The following is a 19,165-nucleotide window of genomic DNA, read 5'->3' as shown; positions in this document are numbered from 1 at the left end:
AGGAGCAGCACACAGGCAGCACTGTCACATCCCTGATGGATCCTGACTCTGGAGAAGTTTTCCTCTCAACAAAAGAGGTTTTTTCCTCAGGCAGAGGATGGGACTGTTGGGTCAGGGAGATGGGTTTTGACCCTTGTTTGGCCTAATTCAGGATATTTTATATTCTCTGGGATTCTCTGGAAGCCAAGTGGCTTGCCAGATCCATTCCAGCAGTGTCTGGAAACATCCATGTCCTGTCACGGCTGGAACCTTTGTCAAGGCCTGGAATTTTGGGACATCCATGTCCTGGAATCCTGGGACATCCATGTCCTGTCAGGGCCTGGAATCTTTGTCAAGGCCTGGAATCTCAGGATATCCATGGCCTGAAGTCTTGGGACATCCAGGTTCTGGAATCCTGGGACATCCATGTCCTGTCAGGGCTGGAACCTTGGGACATCCATGTCCTGTCAGGGTCTGGAATCTTTGTCAAGGCCTGGAATCTCAGGATATCCATGGCCTGAAGTCTTGGGACATCCAGGTTCTGGAATCTTGGGACATCCATGTCCTGTCAGGGCCTGGAATCTCAGCACCTCCATGTCCTGGAACCTCAGGACATCAGCTCCACTCAAGAGAAGACTGAGCAATCAGCTGAAGAAAACCTGAATAAATCCTTTTTTTAGGAGTTAGCCAGTTGCTTAAAGCTCCCTCAAAAGAAACTCTGGACTGTGGAAAGCTCAGCCTGAGGCCCAGCACATGGAAATCCAAATAAAGAACCCCAAATGTGCTGTAATTCCAGTTCAGCCCCAGCACAGAGCCAATATTTCACCCCATTCTTGCACAATTAAAAGCTGCAGGGCCGGAAGTCAGAGAACTCAAAGCTGAGTTGAGAATTTAGTGTTTTGTTGAACTTCCTCCCACAAAGTACATTTCAAAAAAAAAATAAACACAGCAGACAGTAAAAGCGTGACTTTCATATAAACCATAAAAGCAATTGCACAGAGCACGAGATCAGCTCGCTGATAGAGAAAAAGGAGAAATTCCTGCCAAACAAAACTTTCATGGGTTCCAGCCCAGCTTTCTCGTGCACTCAATTGTTTAATTGTTTAATGGCTGTACCTTGAACTACAGGCACCCTCAAGATTTTAGGCAGCTCAGCTGCAAGAGCTGGCTCCACGTCTGAGGCACCAGGATCGCTCACAGCCACAGGAAAATCCATGGAAGTGCAAGGCAGGAGCACAAATGCAGGGTGGGAATCACCCCCTGAAGGGGAAATTCTGCTGCTCACAGAAATCCTGGGAGCAGAGCACAGAAATGAAGGAATTTACCTGAGCCCTCCATCAAGAGTGCCTCACTGGAAGCTCTGATGGAGCTGGAATTCTGCTGCCTCTGAGGGATAATGACTGATCTGTGCCTCTTCCTTCCAGGAGGCTGCAGGTAAAAATTCTCATTTCTCTGGCTCAGATCCAGCTTTCAGTGCTGTGTTTGTATCACTGAGAGCTGAAGCACAGCAAATAAACTGCAGGAGGATGATCCTTGTGCCATTTGGATTGATTTAAAAAAAGGAGGAGAGCTCACAGCCTCTTTAATCCTTTCAATTGGGAAAAAAAAAAATAAAACAGCTTCATTTCCCTCACAGGTAAGTAAAGACCCCTAAGCCAGTTAAAATGTTTTTTGGAACAACTACACAGCTCCAGCAATTAGGAATGACATTTGCTGTAACAAGAGGCATTTTTAAGATGCTGTTTAACTATCTCATGTCCCTTCCACAATAATCTGGCAAATTCTGGGCCTTGCTGCTCACAGTAAACACATTTCAGCACACAAAAGAGATCTTATCTGTGCGTTAGGAGTTACTTTTAGAAAATGCGCTTAAAAAACAACCAATTAGCAAGGTCTGTGCTCTGGGGGCTGCAAATGGGGGAATTAAGAGAGAGCTGCAGCTTCACTTGACAAACAACCTCAATTCTCCTCTTTAGATCCTATTAGGAAAACAACAGAGAAGCACAGAAATGAGGCAAACATTCCATCAAAGCCAGAGTGGACAGCTTTTCCTCCTAACATAAAAAAAAAACCTTGTAAAAAAATGAAAAACCCCTGAAAATGGTGGTTAACCAGGGGCAGAGAGCTGCAGGCACACATTTGCAGAACGAGGAGCTTTCCTGGCTGGCTGGGACACAAACCCATCCCATCCCCATGCTTTCTGCACTTGGCAGGGAGGGTGACTAATAAATGTGGATCAAATTCAACAGCTCCACTGCAAAGGAACAAATGGCTCTTTGTCTCACCCCAGCAGTGTCCAAGGAGCACTGGACGTGGCACTCAGGGCCTGGGCTGGGGACAAGGTGATGATCAAAGGCTGGACTCTGATCTTGGAGGGCTTTTCCAGCCTCAGGGATTCTGGGATTCAGCCCAGAACCCCAGGTTGCTGGTGAGAAGGGCAGGGATGGAGAAGAAACCCGTGCATTCCACGAAGCCAGCCCAGCACATCCCTCTGAATCCCAGGCTGGAGCTGCAGTGAAATTGAAGAATTTCTATTTCCTCCTTTTGTTCCTGCCCGTACAAATAAAAGCTAGCAGATTTCATTTCCTTATCTGTTCCTCACACTGGCTGTGTGCTACCCACCCACACGAAATATTTGGGTACAGAATGCCTGCTCAAAGTGCCCTGCTGGGCAACTCCCTGCCCTGAGGCCTGCTCAAATTATTGCTTCTTCAACCAACCGTGCTTCTCAAAGGGGCAGAAAACTGGAGCAAACCTTCCCAGCTGTGGACTTGGGAACAACCAGGGGCAATCCCAGCACCCAAGGATGTGCTTTGCCCAGTTTTCTATCATTTCAGCAGGGTGTGAAGTTTGAATTACACAAATTCTCTCTCTCACACACACATTTTCTTTCCCTTCTGTTTCAAGCAAGCAGAGAATTATTCCAAACCCCACGTCGGGTCATCAGTTCATCCTTGTGGGGGAGGGAACCAGAGTAAATTCAAAAGTCCTTTATCCCTATCCCATGAGTAATCTGATGGGAAAAAGCAAGCAGGAGATGCTGAAACACTGGCTAAATTCCAAGTTCTGAGTGGCTGCAGTAATATCTGCCAGTGGAAAACAAACCAGGGAACCCACACATGGGACACTAGAGGAAAGCCACACTGCTGGCAGCACACAGAAGGATGCCCAGACCATCTGGGGCAAACGTTCTACAAATGATTTCAGATTTTGTAGTCAAAGCATCAGTAAATGCAGAAATGGAGAAAATGAATCTGAGTCTGAACAGGCTGGGGAGGGGCTGGGATGAATTCCCAGAGGAGCTGTGGCTGCCCTGGATCCCTGGAGTGTCCAAGGCCAGGGATAGTGGAAGGTGTGGGGATGGGCTTTAAGGGCTTTTCCAACCCAAACCATTCCAGAATTTTATGATGGATACTGAAGCTCTCCCCCCAAACTCTAAACTCAAAGGCTTTTAAATAGGATTGCTTCAGACAAACAGAATTCCCACACAAAACAAGCCCCAGACATTCCTGAAGTGAACAGAAAGGGCAGGGATTGCTTCCAAAGGTATCTGCTTGGAATTCCACTTCCATTTTCTTACCCTGACATTCCACGAAGGGGAGAAATATCCCCTTGTCCATCAGCTCCTGAGGCCTGAGAGCTGGCAGGGAGTGAATGATGATCCCTGCATTTGGGGTGCTCTGTCCCACTCAGAGCTGACAGCAAAGGGCTCTTCCCACATCCAGGAATAAACAAACAAATGCACACCATCACTCCTGCACTGGAATGTCTTGTGCAAATTACAGCCTTATTCCGAAGTATTTCTGATGTAAAAGTGATGAGACACATACTGAGCACCTCGTTAGCTCCCAGCACCAGCACTGCCTGGAATGGTTATTCAGCAATTAGGGCTTAGATTAAAGCTAAACAGATACAGGGCACCTCTGCAAAGAACACCTGAACCAGAAGATTAAATTACCAAAATCTCCTCAATTACAGCTCAATTACAGCAACTAAAGGAAAAAAAAAATGCAAAATACTGTGCCAGATCCTTCAGCAATGCACAGACAACCTCAGCACTCACACATCAGGCCTCCCACATCCCCCAGCCCTCCAGACTGTCACTGGAAAGTACCTGCTCAGCTTTGTTTACAAGGGATTTCTTCTGCAAAGGACTTTTTTTTTCGCACTCACCCACCCTCTCTCCCCAGATCTCCTCTCGCCAATCTGCTCCTCCTACCAGCAGGGAATCTTTCCTGGGCTTTCAAGCCAGCAGAAGGTTCCACCACACAGAAATCACCAGGCTTGGTGCATTTAGGCAATACTGAGGAGTATTAGAAGTTAAGCATGCTGTGAAGGGCTCCGTGGAGCCAGGAAAATCACACATTACATAATGCCCCGGCAGCAGCAGATCCTCCTCAGCAGCCCCACCAGCGATTTATACCTTCACACAAAAAATCAGCTGCAAGGAAAGTAGCCACAACTGCAGAAGAACCCTAAATTCAGATGCTCAGGCTGTAGTGGATCCAGCAAATTTCCAGCCTGGCACTCCTTCCCAGCACGGATGAGAACATTCTAGAAGCTTGACAGATTTGGGGGTAGCTCTGTTTACTCTGGGTTTTTTTTTTTAATAATGAAACTCTGTGGTTTATAAGAACTACTGAAAGCAGACTGGGTTTGTTTTTTTTTTTCCCCTTTTTTTCCTAAGATTTAGTTTGTTTTTTCTCAAAGCCCCCCCCTTAAAAATAACGGATGTTTAAACCATATTTAGAGGCTCAGCTAAAGCAACTAATGAGTGTTAGGTAAGACGTCTCTCCATGTAGAACAATCTGTTCCAAAACTTACCAAAAATAGCAATTCTCTAAACACTGCTGTGATGCAATACTTAACCCCTTGCTGCAGCAGCAGCAGAATTTGACCATTTTCCCCCCAAACACAACGAGCGCCCCAGGAGCTCTCCTTACCTAGGCTGGTGGGTTTGATCAGCTCGTCCAACAAGTCATAAAAAGGGAGTTTCTGCAGCTTGATGTCGGGGTGCACGGGGTGCAGGGCCGAGGTGAGGTGGGGCAGTTCCAGTTCGTGTTTGGGTCCCAGCAGTGACACGGGGAGCAGGGGGGACGTGGCGGGGTGGCCGTCGTAGCCCAGCTGTGGAATGGTGGAAGGCGACAGCGCGGCCGGCATGGAGCTCGAGTGCACGCTGGGGATGGACAGGTCTGCTGGGGTCATGATTTTCTGGGGGAACCTTCTCCTATAGAGTTCTTTGATTTTCATCTGGACGGCGGGGCTGCAGCCAGCCTTGAGCAGGTGCAGGGCTTTGGTCAGCAGTTCGTGTTTGCGGCCGTGCTTGTTCCTGCCCGCGTAGCCCAGCAGCACCTGCAGCTCCGAAACTCGAAGGCTCAATTCAGCACCCTCACCAGAAACAGAGGGTTAAGAGGTGAATTCAGCACCCTCACAAGAAACAAATAGAGGGTTAACATGTGAATGAATTCAGCACCCTCACCAGAAATAAACACAGGGTTAACAGGTGAATTCAGTACCCTCACCAGAAATAAACACAGGGTTAACAGGTGAATTCAGTACCCTCACCAGAAATAAACACAGGGTTAACAGGTGAATTCAGTACCCTCACCAGAAATAAACACAGGGTTAACAGGTGAATTCAGTACCCTCACCAGAAATAAACACAGGGTTAACAGGTGAATTCAGTACCCTCACCAGAAATAAACACAGGGTTAACAGGTGAATTCAGTACCCTCACCAGAAATAAACACAGGGTTAACAGGTGAATTCAGTACCCTCACCAGAAATAAACACAGGGTTAACAGGTGAATTCAGTACCCTCACCAGAAATAAACACAGGGTTAACAGGTGAATTCAGTACCCTCACCAGAAATAAACAGAGGGTTAACAGGTCAATGAATTCAGTACCCTCACCAGAAATAAACAGAGGGTTAACAGGTGAATTCAGCACCCTCACCAAGGCTCAGAACCATTTGCTTCAGAGAAACTAAAATAAGAGTTAACAGCTGACTTCAGCATCCTCACCCAAGGTTTATAACCATTTGCTTCAAAGAAACAAAACCAAGATTTAACAGGTGACCTGAGCATTCTCACCAGAAATAAAAAAGGGTTAACAGGTGATTTTCAGCACCCTCACCAAGGCTCAGAACCACTTGATTCAAAGAAACAAAACAAAGGTTTAACAGGTGACTTTCAGCACCCTCACCAAGGCTCAGAATAATTTGCTTCAGAGAAACAAAACAAATGGTTAACAGGTGAACTCAGCATCCTCACTCCCACTAGAAAGCCATGAAGCCCTTAAGCATGACGTTTTCAAGGCTCTGTGCCACTGCTCTGCCCCTTGTACAATGTTCATGTATTTAATGCAATGCTCAGTATTTATTACAATGCTCAGTGTTTATTTTCAAGTTCTGCAACGAGAGATTTTTAAAGGCATTTTCACTCTGTGGGCAAAAAGCTGAGAAAAGGACTCAGTGCAAAATAAAGGTTGTAACTCCAATTATCTTTTTAATCACTTGCTGAAATCTCTGATGGTACTAATTTTTTTTCTTGCTCTAGCTGGATGTAAAAGCAGTTGTACACTGACAATATCCAAGCTGTGCCAATCCTCAGCTCCAAACAGCACTTCCCTCAGCTTCTGCCATGCAGCAGAACTGATCCACACAGGCTGAAGGAAAGGAAAGTGAATACAATCCCATTTGAGCCTTGTCACCATTCCTGGGTTAAAGGAAACTTCCTCCCCTTCCACCTCTGCTCTTCTCCCATCAGAGCTGTGTGTCCTGTTTGGACGGGGGAAGTTGGGCTTTGCCCTCTGTTAATTAGCATCTTCATTAACACAGCCACTTAGTGCCTCCCAACAGGATCTAATGAATCACACTGGTACAACTTGTCACCTGTTTCACTTCTCCAGGAACTGCGAAAAACACTTCCCAAACCAGTGAAACCAGTAATCACCAGTGTGCATCAACTGGGCAGGCAGGAGCCAGAAAATCAACTTCAGGGCCTGGTTTTTATTGAAAAATACATTTCAGTGCTTGACAGGGGCTTGCTCATCACCAGAAGGCCTAAGACACCAGCTGGAATGAGGACATCCCTGCAGAAGTTTGGATTCCCACGGAATCATAAAGAAATACAATGCCTAAAACCCATTGATGTGACAGGCTGCCTGCATCTTCTGCAGGAAAGCATCAAACACCCTGAATATTCTGTGGTCAATCCCAGAAGATTTGATTCCAAGCAACACTTGATGGATGGATTTGGGACCAAAGCAGCTAATGCAGCACATGAGGGAGGGCTCTGCAATTTCCCAGCCACTGGAGGACGAAGACCCAAACCAGAATTTGCATTTGGAATCTCTGAATTTGACTACAAATGCTCCCATCCTCTCTGGTCCTTCAAACTGTGCAAAGTACTCAGCCTCAAACACTGCTCTGTTTTCTCCACGCTAATTCTCAAACCTGAAGTGCCAAGATTAGAAAGGTGCTACCCCTGGCTTTAACAAAACCAGCCCAAAACTCCCATCATCTCCTCAGAGCTCCAGCCCCTGCCAGAGATCTTCACTGCCCAGGTGTCCACGGGAGGTTTTCCCCCCACTGAAACTGCTCCTGGTATTTAAAAGCCCTAAATTAGATGATTCATGTCTTTAATGAGGTTTGCAGCAGCCACACTGAAGTCAAATTCGCCACAAGATTTCTGCTCTGCTGGACCCCAGCTCGGGAACCTTGCTGCAAATCCCTGCTGCAGCCTCCCACAAACCCTTTGGATGGAACTGGAGCTGTTTGATTTCCCTGAACACCCCAAGAACCTTCTTCACACCTAACTCTGAGACTGTCACAGAGTCACTAATGAGAACAGACGAGGTACTTGGTAAGAAATGAAGATGTCTTAAAAGAATAAGGCATTTCAGCTCCAATCTGAAGCGTTGACAGCTGAAAGGAAAGTGAAACAAATAGATTTGAAACACGGAAAAACACTATTTATAATGCTACACAAACACTTCTTCAGCAGAATGAGTAGTTACAGCTGAAGGCTTTAATGCCATCACCATTAAAAGTCACTTCCTGAACAGGCAGAACCTCTCAGAGCTTCACTCTGTTCTTGTTTTGCGATAAACTCACCGGCTCAGCTCGCCAAGAGCACAAGAGGATTAAGAAATAACTGAGGCAAGGGAGAAGCTCCTGCTCCAGGCTGGATAATTTCCATTTTTAAGGTAAAGGCGAGCTGGAATGAGCACACAGAGAGCAGGGTCCATGCTGGAGCCAGACTCAGAGACCAAAACAAACAAAATCCCCACATCTTCCCCACCCGGCGCATTCCTCGCACAGGAGGACAAGAACAATTTTGTTTGCAGTGTTCAGGGCACTGACAGATCCATCCTTAAAACCAGCAATAAAGCCTGGTGGGTTTATTATACTTCCATCATTTCTAGATAAATCTTTTAAACACATCACAGAGAGGCAATGCCACAAACCATGCCCACCTTGCACAGGGGATGGTGTCCCTGGGAAGCACAGCTGGGAAAAGTCTCCTACAACATCAACAGGAGAATTCCTGTCCCTCCTCCAACCCAGCTGTGGTTTACAGGGCCCAACCTGTGGGAAATGGATTTGTAAGAGATAAGAAATGCTGACTTAGAAATGCCATGGAACAGGACAGACATTGCTGAGAGAGAAACGGAACTAGAAACAAGTTTCAAAGGATGGTCTTACAAATAAAACTAGATTATTTTAGAGAAGTAGAACTTTGAAAGATGCATTCTAGTGGGACCCACGAGGGGTAATTTTAGATGATTGGCTTCAAGGCATTTACAGCATGGCGTGGCTAAAGCTGCTAGGCCAAGAAACACTTTAGTGTATTGTAATTAGGAAATAGTTGGCTTCTGATTGTGATGGTGTGAATTATAACATCTGTATTGTCTCACCCTTCTCATGAGACTGAAAATGGAATTAAAGTTTTACAACACCTCTCAGTTGCCCCATCTCTGGGTCAGGAAAGGGCACAATCTGACACCAACCCAGCTCCACCAGCAGAAATCCAAGCCCTCTCCATGCTCTGATCCATGGTATCCTGACCCTGGGACAGGCAGGGTAACACAGCAGGGACAAGCCAAGTGCTGCCAAACACATCAAGAAAGTCCACAAAAAAGCCTCAATTTCTCCTGTTTTCTCTGTCACATCTCATCTCAACTCCAAGCCCTTGCTGGCTCAGCTGCAGCAGCAGAGTTGAAGGGCAAAGACACAAAGAGTTTTGCTGCAGGAAATGTTGCTTTTCTTTCCTGCTGCCTGCAGCAGTGGAGCACAAATTTCAGTGGCACCTGCCAGGTACAAACCCCTGCACAAAGACTGCCCCCAAAAAACAAATAACTGCCCCCACCCCTGGCTGCTGAGCAGAACTGCCAAAACGTTGGGATTTCTCTATCCTAACAGGAAATAAAGTAGCAAAACAACAACAAAAAGCTGAACTGCAGAGAAATGAAAGGACAGGCACAGCTCCCAAGGACTGGCTGCAGAGAAATCCTGCTCGCTGCAATTCCAGGTGTTTAGTTGTGGGAACATTCATTCCTGCAAACAGCACTGCAGTGCACAAGGAATTGATGTTGTTTAGCTCTAAAAAGGTCGAGGTTTTGGCACACAGCTTCTGACTGGTTTCCAACAAATGCCAGCATCAAGCACACACTGGTATTGTGCAGTCTGGTACTGAGGGAATGCTCGATGTTCAAAAAGAGGATGAGGATGGTGAGAAACATTTTTCAGAGAGCAAAAGCTGGAAGAAGCTTTCCAGAAATCCAACTTAGCTGGGGGTGGTGGCACATTCCTGCTCTGATTGCCTGTGAAGACCTTCCTGGAGTGAGGAAGGGATCTCTGAACACACCTCTGGCATTTCCTGCTCCACAACCCAACCCAACCACGTGTTCCTGCACCAAAACTGCATCACTCATGGATTCCTTATCCCTGCATCCCAACTCCAGCACCACAGGCTTCCCAAACCCCTCAGGGGATTTGCTGCCATCCAACCAGCCCCACAATTGTCTGTGTGAGGTGGCAAAGAGGCCAGGTTGTTTTCCCACCTCCTGTGTCCAACCTGGGCCGGTTTTCTGGCTGTGCCATCCGAAGCACTTGATGCCATTCCTGCTGCTGCAGGAGCATCCCAAATTTCCATGCGTTGAGGAAACACTCTGCAAGAACCCACGTGGAAATAAGGAGTATTCCACCAAGGAGATTTGGAAAAAAAATTAATTTAAATATATGGGAGTAATCCATGGGCAGTACTGATGTCATTCCCCTCAGGCTCTCTGGTGATTATCCATAGGGAAGGGATCTTCTACCCACAGCTCCTTCCCAAAATAATCAGGACATTTTTTAAAAAAGCCATTAAAGATGAAAACTGGTGAAGGTAAGAATCATTTACTTGGATTTTCTCTGCAACAGCAACAGCAGAGATGAAATATGGCTTTCCACACAAACCCAGTTGTTCCAGGCAAGGAACTGAGCTCAAGGAATTCCAGCCCTCAGCACAGCTTAACACCTCAGAGCATTTCAGGAGCAGCATCTTGTCTCCATGACCTATGGAAACTGGGAATTAAGCTTAAAAATAAATAAAATCCAAGTGTTGGTGCCTCTGGATAGGACATTCCCTGGATAACCTGTGGCTGGTTTCACAGTCACTGATTATTCAGGGAAATAATCTGTGAACCTTAATTATTTTCCCCATTTTTAGAAGGGAGGGACTTGTCTGAGAGGTCAAAACCAGGCAGAAACCAATATTTATTTATATTTTTAATAAGCTGAGCAGGATCCACAGAGTGATGGACAAGGCTGAGCATTTTTGGCCCATCCAGCAGCACCAAAACTGTCCTCAAAGCAAAATATTCAAACCCAAGTTTGATCCATGTCTTTTTTAAAAGGATATGTCTCCAGTTATCAACCCTAGGATCTATCAGGAGAATCCAACGAGTTATTCCTGGGTGTTTATGGCAAGCAGAAGCAGGGAATAAGCTCCAAAACATATTTAAATTATTTGCCAGCACAACAAGAAGCATTTGGCTTGGTCCCACACCACATTCTGTGCCTAAAGCAATCCAGCAGGTCCTCCAAGCATTAACCTCAAAGATAAGGGGGAGAAAAAATAGGAATGAAAAGAAAATCACTTCAAACCCCAGTGAAAATATGGAAGAGAATGAGTAAAAAGAGAGAAAAAAAGAAATGGGAGATTTAGAAACAGCAATTCCAGGCAGTGACAGTAAATTTATTAAATTATTAAAAACACAGTGATTAGCTTTTGTGATCTTTTAGTAATTAAGAGTCATTATGACAGAAGAGACCAAACTCTGCAGCAAATTCCTTCAAAGGTGAAGGACAACACAAATGGAAATTTCCCCCTCATGAAAAAGGAATTCTGTAATCACTTCCAAAAGACAGGTAAAAAAATGGAAATGGATCTTTTTTTTCTTTAATAAAAGCAACGAGGAAGTGTCAGATGAGTATGGAAATGGTTCTGAATGAATCCCAGTAAACTCCAGGCCCCAGCTGTAAAAATACAGCTCCTGCAGGCTCTGAGCAGCCTCCTTAACCCCCGAGAGGAATCTTCTGGAAAATGACACTCACAGGGAACTCTTGGCTTCTTGCACACTCCACATCTGTGAACCTGGCCACTCACAAAGGTTAAAAAACCCGATTTTTAATAACCCACATCATCCCCTAACCCTAAATCCCACCCAAAAGGAAACTCTCAAGGCTGAACTGTAAAAATTGAGCTCGTTCTCCCAAAATTCTGCAGGAGGGACTGAACCAAACCCCGGGAAGCTGCAGTGACAGCCTGGGACTTCCTGCCTTTGTCCCAGCAACCAAAACAGCCACAGGTTGGAGCCCCTGCAATTCAAAGCAGAGCAGAGGCAAAGGCACACCAGAACAAACATAAATATGCAACATCCTCAGGGCTTTAAGGAGGGTTTCATCAGGAAAAGCTCTTTTTTGGCTGCAATGGGACCTGCAAGGTTTTGGGAATGAAGGCAGGACTAGAGGAGTAAAGGAACAAGCGGTAGCAGGTGTAAATATGATTTTGTTGCACATACAAGAGGATTTCTTCATCAAAGAAAGCTCTGTTTACACAGGGTATCAGTGCTCAGAAAGGCCAGGTTGTAATTGCAGGAGCAAACTGAACAGCTAACAAGAAAAACAGGCTTGAAAACAGCAAAAATCAGTCAAGAAAACCATGCTGGAAATGCCAAAGCAGCCTGGGCAGAGGCGCTGATGGCACCCCCAGAGATCAGGGCTTCCTTAAATTCACACTGCACTCCTGATTTTCCCCAGCAATGCATTCCCTGCCACGGAGCTGCAGCCAGCAGGTGTTATTTACCTCTGCAGGCTCACAAAGAAGATATTTCCTTGTCAATCCCAGGGCTGCAAACCTATTTATAGAAACATTGTGACCCTTGAACCAGCCTGAGGGAGATGATGCTTTTTCAGCTTTAACCATTCTGTAATTGTGCCTTTTTAAGCTCAGATGCTACAGCTTTAAGTGAACCAGCCTGAGGGAGATGATGCTTTTTCAGCTTTAACCATTCTGTAATTGCCTTTTTAAACTCAGATTCTACAGCTTTAAACTCGGTGCTAACATTAAGAACCTGGCAGGGAGGAGATCATAAAAACTGCAGCACTTGAGGTGGAAGCTTCTGGGCAGGATCTCCCACCAAAATCCTTCTGTACCAGCCCAAGGAAACACAGAACTTGGAATTCCACAGATAATTAATCCAAGGAATATTCCCCTGGCAAGCACTTCTTCAAGTTTGTATCTATTATGTTGGTAAAACCTGACTATCCCCAAATTCAGTGAGTTTTAGGAAGCTCAGTGATGCTTTTTTTCACACCTGAACACCAATAAATTCCCAAATTCAGTTTTAGGAAGTTCAGTGATGGCTGTTTCATACCTGAACACCAACAAATTGAAATTCCAGCCTGTGAACTCCAGCCAGAGCTCTCCAGCTAATCCCACCCCAGTGATGTCACCGAGTTCTTTGAGACGTCTGTCACTGCCTGGATCCCAAAAACCCACGGTGAGAAAAGTCCCAAAACTCAGTGACGAGTGACAGGACATTGCAAAAGCAAACAGAGGCAGCTCCAGCTCCCTGAACTGCTGCTGGGCAAAGGCAGAATTTGGAATTTTTAACATAATCCCCAGCTCTTAACAGTTGTCCTCTGCTTTTGGCAGACGCCTGTGGGATTTTGCTGTGCTCTGGGAGATGGGAAATACCTAAACCCGGCACTTTAGTTCCCTTCTAGACCCCAAATCCAGCCCTTTTCCTACCATTTTTTCCTCTGAGAGGAAGATCCAGCCAAAGTGGGCGACCACACACCCCAAATTCAGAGTTTGCCCACTGAACCCTGTGGGGTTTTTGTGAGATCCAGCCACAGTGTGTGACCAGAGCCCCAAATTCAGAGTTTGCCCACTGAACCTTGTGGGGTTTTTGTTTGGTGACAAGGACACACCAACCACGCTGGGCAGAGCTGCTGGGGCAGGGATTTGCTCCAGCTGTGAGAGAGATTTGTTAGGAGCAGTCTGCCAAGACTTAAGTCATGTCTAAAGCAGGTTTGATTTAAAGCAAGCCCCGTTTTATCTTAATCCGTAACGAAAGTTTTACCAGGCCCATGTGGGGTTTTTGTGAGATCCAGCCACAGTGTGTGACCAGAGCCCCAAATTCAGAGTTTGCCCACTGAACCCTGTGGGGTTTTTGTTTGGTGACAACAAGGACACACCAACCACGCTGGGCAGAGCTGCTGGGGCAGGGATTTGCTCCAGCTGTGAGAGAGATTTGTTAGGAGCAGTCTGCCAAGACTTAAGTCATGTCTAAAGCAGGTTTGATTTAAAGCAAGCCCCGTTTTATCTTAATCCGTAACGAAAGTTTTACCAGGCCCAGGAGAATTTCCCTGCTAGGTGAAGGATATTATTACTTTTGGTATTAAATAAGGTTGCTGACACAGTGGTAATCTCCATTTTCTTGGAGACTCCAGGTTCTTTTCAGCCACGCTTAAACTTAATTGTCCCTGGTGTTTTTTCTCTTAGCAGCTGGGAATGATTTCCACGCCAGGCAAAGGCAGAAATTCAAGTTTAGGAATTCCTGGATCTGACACAGGAACCTCTCTGCAAACACACCTGAGGCTAAGGGTGAAGACAATTATTTGGGAGAGGGTCACTGCCAGACAAATTGACTTTTTATGAAGAATATTCTTCAGCAAAGCCTCGCTGGCTGACAGAAGAGCCAGCTCCTACGGGATGAGGTGCAGGGGAGCCCCAGGCAGATGCAGACAGATGTGCAAAGAGCTTCCTAAACCCAGTGTCCTCTCAGGATCACAGCTTCTAATCAAAATAAAACAACTGTCAGAGCACTCAGGAGCAATCTGAAATGCTGTTTGTTTGTGGAAAAAACAAGACAGGACCAAGAAGCCACATGGGAGGTCACAAATTCGCATTGATTTCCCCTCCCTCGGTGGTTTAAAACAATAAAATATCCACCTTAGAATCTTCAATTAACACAAAAGAAATGGTCCCACCAGCTCTTGGAGTGATTTGGGATTTCCAGACAGGATTTTCCTGTCAGACTCCCTTCCAGCCATCCTTTCCCAACCAGATACAAGCTCTGCTCACTTCCTAAATATCTCAAATACCTGCATGAAGCACAGGGAGCTTTTGTAAGTCAATTTGGAGGGAAAGCTGGAGAAGAATGCACCTGGAATTCCATGAATGCACTCCAGGAGCAGCTCCCAGAGCCTCTCAGCAGCAGGACACACTCACCAAGATCAACATTCCCACATCCAGGGGGTGATGTTTGCTTGTAAAACTCTGTAAATCTCTGCTGCACCAACAGCCAGCATTGCTGGGCTTGTGTTTGTCAACTCTGACTCGATTAAAATAAATTATTGACATAAGAGATGCAGATTTTCCTCCAAGATTTGAAAATATAATCTTATTTCTGTACCTCGCAAAGTGATTTATTCCCCACGTGGCCTAACTGAAAAATTAGTTATCCACTAAAACTTTGCTATTAATTAGCTCCAAATGAGCTAACACTTCAAGAGATGAGATGATGCACTCAAATACATCCAAACTATCCCCTTTTTTCTCCTCTTTTGTCCCATTTTCTAGGATGCAGCACAGGAGACAGACGACACCATCCCTGACTATTATTCTGGTATCTCAAGAAGGTTTAATTAAGAATCATATTAAATTTGGATACTGAATTGCAAAGTGCTGAACAGCAGGGTGAAGGCAGTACATAATTGAATCTCATTTCCCTGAAAAGTAACCAATGGCTCTGCTAATGCCCCAAGAGAGGCCAAACTGCAAAACTGGAGTGATCAGCTCACAATTCATGCTGGAAAAGGGAAAAAATCATGAAAGCAGAATTGGAACATGACAAAATTCATGTTTTCTTTTGGAATTTTAGGCAAAATTCCCTTCAAGAAATGGATTCCCAAGGTGGGAGCTCAGGCTTTGTCAGTGGGTACCAAGGACCAGGATCACCCTGGTCACATCCATCCCACAGGAGGTTTGTTGGGATTTTCTCTGGAATACAGAAAAACCTCCACTAACAGCTCCAAAACAGCTTAAAATGGGGGAGGAAAGAAAGGGGGGAAAAGGGAAAAAGGACTGTGACATAAGGTAAAACATCAGGTATGGGAAATTATAATTTATCACGAAAAGAGTCCCCTTCCCAAAGGAAATAAATCTGCTGACAAGAAATCCCTCTGAAATCCCCATGCCAAACAGCCTGTGCCCCTCTAACAGCACTGAAATAATAACTGATTACTACCACCAATTAACCTGAATCTGATCACAGAAATGAGCCCTGGAGTTCCCACTGCAAAAACTGGCTGAGAGCAAGGATTCCACCAAGCAACCACCCTGGCACCTGCACGGAGAAAGGCAAATTTCCAAGAAAATTCCACATTTCTTTATTTCCTAAGGTCTTCAAAGCCATGCACAGCAATCACCTCAGGCAGCCAAAATACACAGCTTTTTTTTTTTTTTTTTTTTTTTGTAGGCAGTCATATGGCAATAAGTCATCAAGATTAATTAAGAGCTTGAAGGATCCTGAGAAATTGTCTTTTTACATTCTGTTTTTATGATATTTAAATAAAAGATTTGTGCCTCTGAGATGTTTTCCCACTGTATTAGTTAAGAATTGGATTGTTACATTAGGAGAATTGCTGCCCCTTTTTATTTTATAGAGGCATCTACCTGTGAATCCACAGGGTCGGGGTTTTAGGTACCAGCACCAAGAAACTCATGTTTCCCTGAGTCTGGAATGATTTCTTTATTGCAATTTATTTATTCTATGGCATAGAATTTGTATTTACATCCCATACTGACACAGATTAAGTGCTAAAATGTATTTTATGATTAAAGAAATCAGAAAAAAAAAAAAAAATTCTGTGATGTGAATCCAAGCCCAGGTGAAAATCCTGGCAGGGAGAAGTTCAGCTCCCATTGAAAACCTTCTGTCCTACCAGAACTGCAATTTATTTATTTATTATAAATAGATAATAATATTTAAATAAAAGATTTGTGCCTCTGAGATGTTTTCCCACTGTATTAGTTAAGAATTGGGATTGTTACATTAGGAGAATTGCTGCCCCTTTTTATTTTATAGAGGCATCTACCTGTGAATCCACAGGGTCGGGGTTTTAGGTACCAGCACCAAGAAACTCGTGTTTCCCTGAGTCTGGAATGATTTCTTTATTGCAGTTTATTTATTCTATGGCATAGAATTTGTATTTACATCCCATACTGACACAGATTAAGTGCTAAAATGTATTTTACGATTAAAGAAATCAGAAAAAAAAAATAATTCCGTGATGTGAATCCAAGCCCAGGTGAAAATCCTGGCAGGGAGAAGTTCAGCTCCCATTGAAAACCTTCTGTCCTACCAGAACTGCAATTTATTTATTTATTATAAATAGATAATAAGAAAATATAATAACTACATTCTATATTTATAGTAGAGAATTTATATTTACATCACATATGGACACGGATTAAAGTGCTAAAATGTATTTTATTATTAGAGAAATCAGCAAAAGAAGTTCTATGATGTGAATTCAAGCCCAGGTGAAAATCCTGGCAGGGAGAAGTGCAGCTCCTATTAAAAACCTCCTGTCCTCACAGAATTTCAATTTACTGATTTGTTATAACTAGATAAATAAATAAATATAATAAATTTAATAAATAAAATAAATAAATTCTGCATGGCAGCAGCACGTGCCAAGGCCTGAATGCAGATCCCAGGGCTGCAGCTCAAAGAGCCCCAGGCACACAGAAAGGGAAAGGGGGAGCAGGAAATTCAGTTTTTCCTATCAGCTCCAAGGCAGGGCTGCTCCCCACTGTGCAAAATGCACAGAGATGGCAGAGGAAAGGCAGAGGAAGCAGATCTTCCTGCTTTTCTTCAGCCCTCAGCGAGGAGAAAGAAAATGGTTTGGATGAAAACACAGCCAGAGATGCATCTCAGAAAAGGCCTGAGCTGCTGGCAAAGCTGATCCCAACCCCACGATCCTATTTCAGCCCTCAAAATCTGGGATAGTCTGTCCTTCCAGCTTGCAGAGCTGTCCATGCCAGAAAACTGCATTTTTATGTGTATTACCAGGGTGTTACCTATAGGCTCAAGCACGCAGTGAGTTAGGAAATTCTATATATTCTGTATGCAATATTTTCCTGGCCCACACAGAGCTCAGCAGGGCCTTTAGGAACATTTTCCCAGCACATGCTAAGGACATTGCTTGGTGGGAAGAGGGAGATTTCACTCCCCAAACCCACCACCTCATCCTCCAGACACTTTTCCTTACAATCAGACTGAACCCAATGAATTTATTCCCACAAGAACCCCCACCCTGTACAGAAACAAACCCCTTGATGGAATGAGGGGATTTTTAGAAGCCAAGTTTCAGCCACACCTAGGATTTGAAATCCATGAAAACCACGGCGAGTAAACTCCAACAGGATCCTGCACTCACTGGGAATAAACCAGGATCCAAAGAGAAAACTCTGATAGCAAAATGATCAAAATCCTCACTGGGAATAAACCAGGATCCAAAGAGAAAAAACTCTGATAGCAGAATGATCAAAATTCCAACCAAGTGAGAGAGGCAGAGCTGTATTTTCTGGTTCAAACATTCCCTCACTTTTCCAAGCTTCAATAAACCAGGATCCAAAGAGCTGCCTCTGATAGCAAAATTCAAAATCCCAATCAAGTGAGAGAATTGCAGTTTCTGATTCAACATCCCCTCACTTTTCCAAGCCTTCCTCCCCCCATTCCCATCCCACTCTGGGGGCAGGATGTTCCACCACTGCTCCTTTTCATCCTGGCTGACCAAACCTCTGCCCCACCTCATTAACCACCTCATCCAAATCCCACCCTGAATAGGAATTTGCATACAGACAAGGCTTTTGCAGCTCATTAATGGCCTCTGAATAACTCTCACCCGTCCATGAATTTATACCCTGCCTGTCCCTTTTACACACACAGGATTATTTAGGGTCTGGTGACAAAACAAGGCATTTTCTGGGTTTCAGCAGAGATTTTTAATATGAACTGGCTTCACCTTGGAGCCTCCTGATCCACTCACTAGGTAACAACCTGCAGCTTCTGCTTCCAGGTAAGGATGTTTTAATTGCTTCACAACATTGCTCAGCCTCTATGTCAAAAGGAAAAATATAAATAAAGGCATCAAGACATCATCGTGCGGGCCCAAGGAATGAAATCCATGCCATTAATCAATTATTAATTAGCTCAAGCCTTTTACCAAACTGTGTCAATGCCTAAAAACCAGAGGCACATTCTACCAAACTTTTGGAGCGAACGGAACACGGGAAACAAGTTCTAACACATCTCAGCTTCCCCTCCACACAGCCTGGCACCACCTCCGTGTGTTTAAAAACAACAGAACAGCAGAGGTCCAAGGAAACGATGGAAATCCAGTCTGCACACACAAGCTGAGTATTCCTCCAATCATCAATAACTCCTTTAAGAAAAGGAAGGCAGGCCCTGGATGCTCAGCTGCTATTCAAAGTTCTTCTGTTACCATCAGGCTGAGCTGTTCCAGGAGCAAACAATAGGGGAAGGTCATGCATGGAGCCCTGCACTGGCACTCCGGGCTTAACCTGTTCCTGAACACCCAGAAAAGCAGGGCTTGAAGGA

General features: G+C 44.8%; 1 protein-coding gene across 5 annotated transcripts in view; it reads right to left on the bottom strand.

Moving 5' to 3' along the window:
- Positions 1 to 19,165, bottom strand: part of PIAS1 (protein inhibitor of activated STAT 1) — a 54,809-nt gene that overhangs the window by 25,383 nt on the left and 10,261 nt on the right. For 4 of the 5 annotated variants that reach the window (XM_041418564.1, XM_041418566.1, XM_041418569.1 and 1 more), the window contains 2 exons: positions 6,014 to 6,023; positions 4,923 to 5,357 (listed from right to left, as the gene is read on the bottom strand). In XM_041418564.1, coding sequence (XP_041274498.1) covers positions 4,923 to 5,357; positions 6,014 to 6,023 — 445 coding nt within the window. Of the gene's footprint in view, positions 1 to 4,922; positions 5,358 to 6,013; positions 6,024 to 8,458; positions 8,573 to 19,165 lie in introns of those variants that run through there. The other variant, XM_041418567.1, reaches the window with a different exon arrangement.

Source organism: Onychostruthus taczanowskii, unplaced genomic scaffold (assembly GCF_017590055.1).
Source record: "Onychostruthus taczanowskii isolate IOZ18803 unplaced genomic scaffold, ASM1759005v1 scaffold6, whole genome shotgun sequence".
NCBI lineage: Eukaryota > Metazoa > Chordata > Aves > Passeriformes > Passeridae > Onychostruthus > Onychostruthus taczanowskii.
This window is presented reverse-complemented; position numbering and strand designations above follow the sequence as displayed.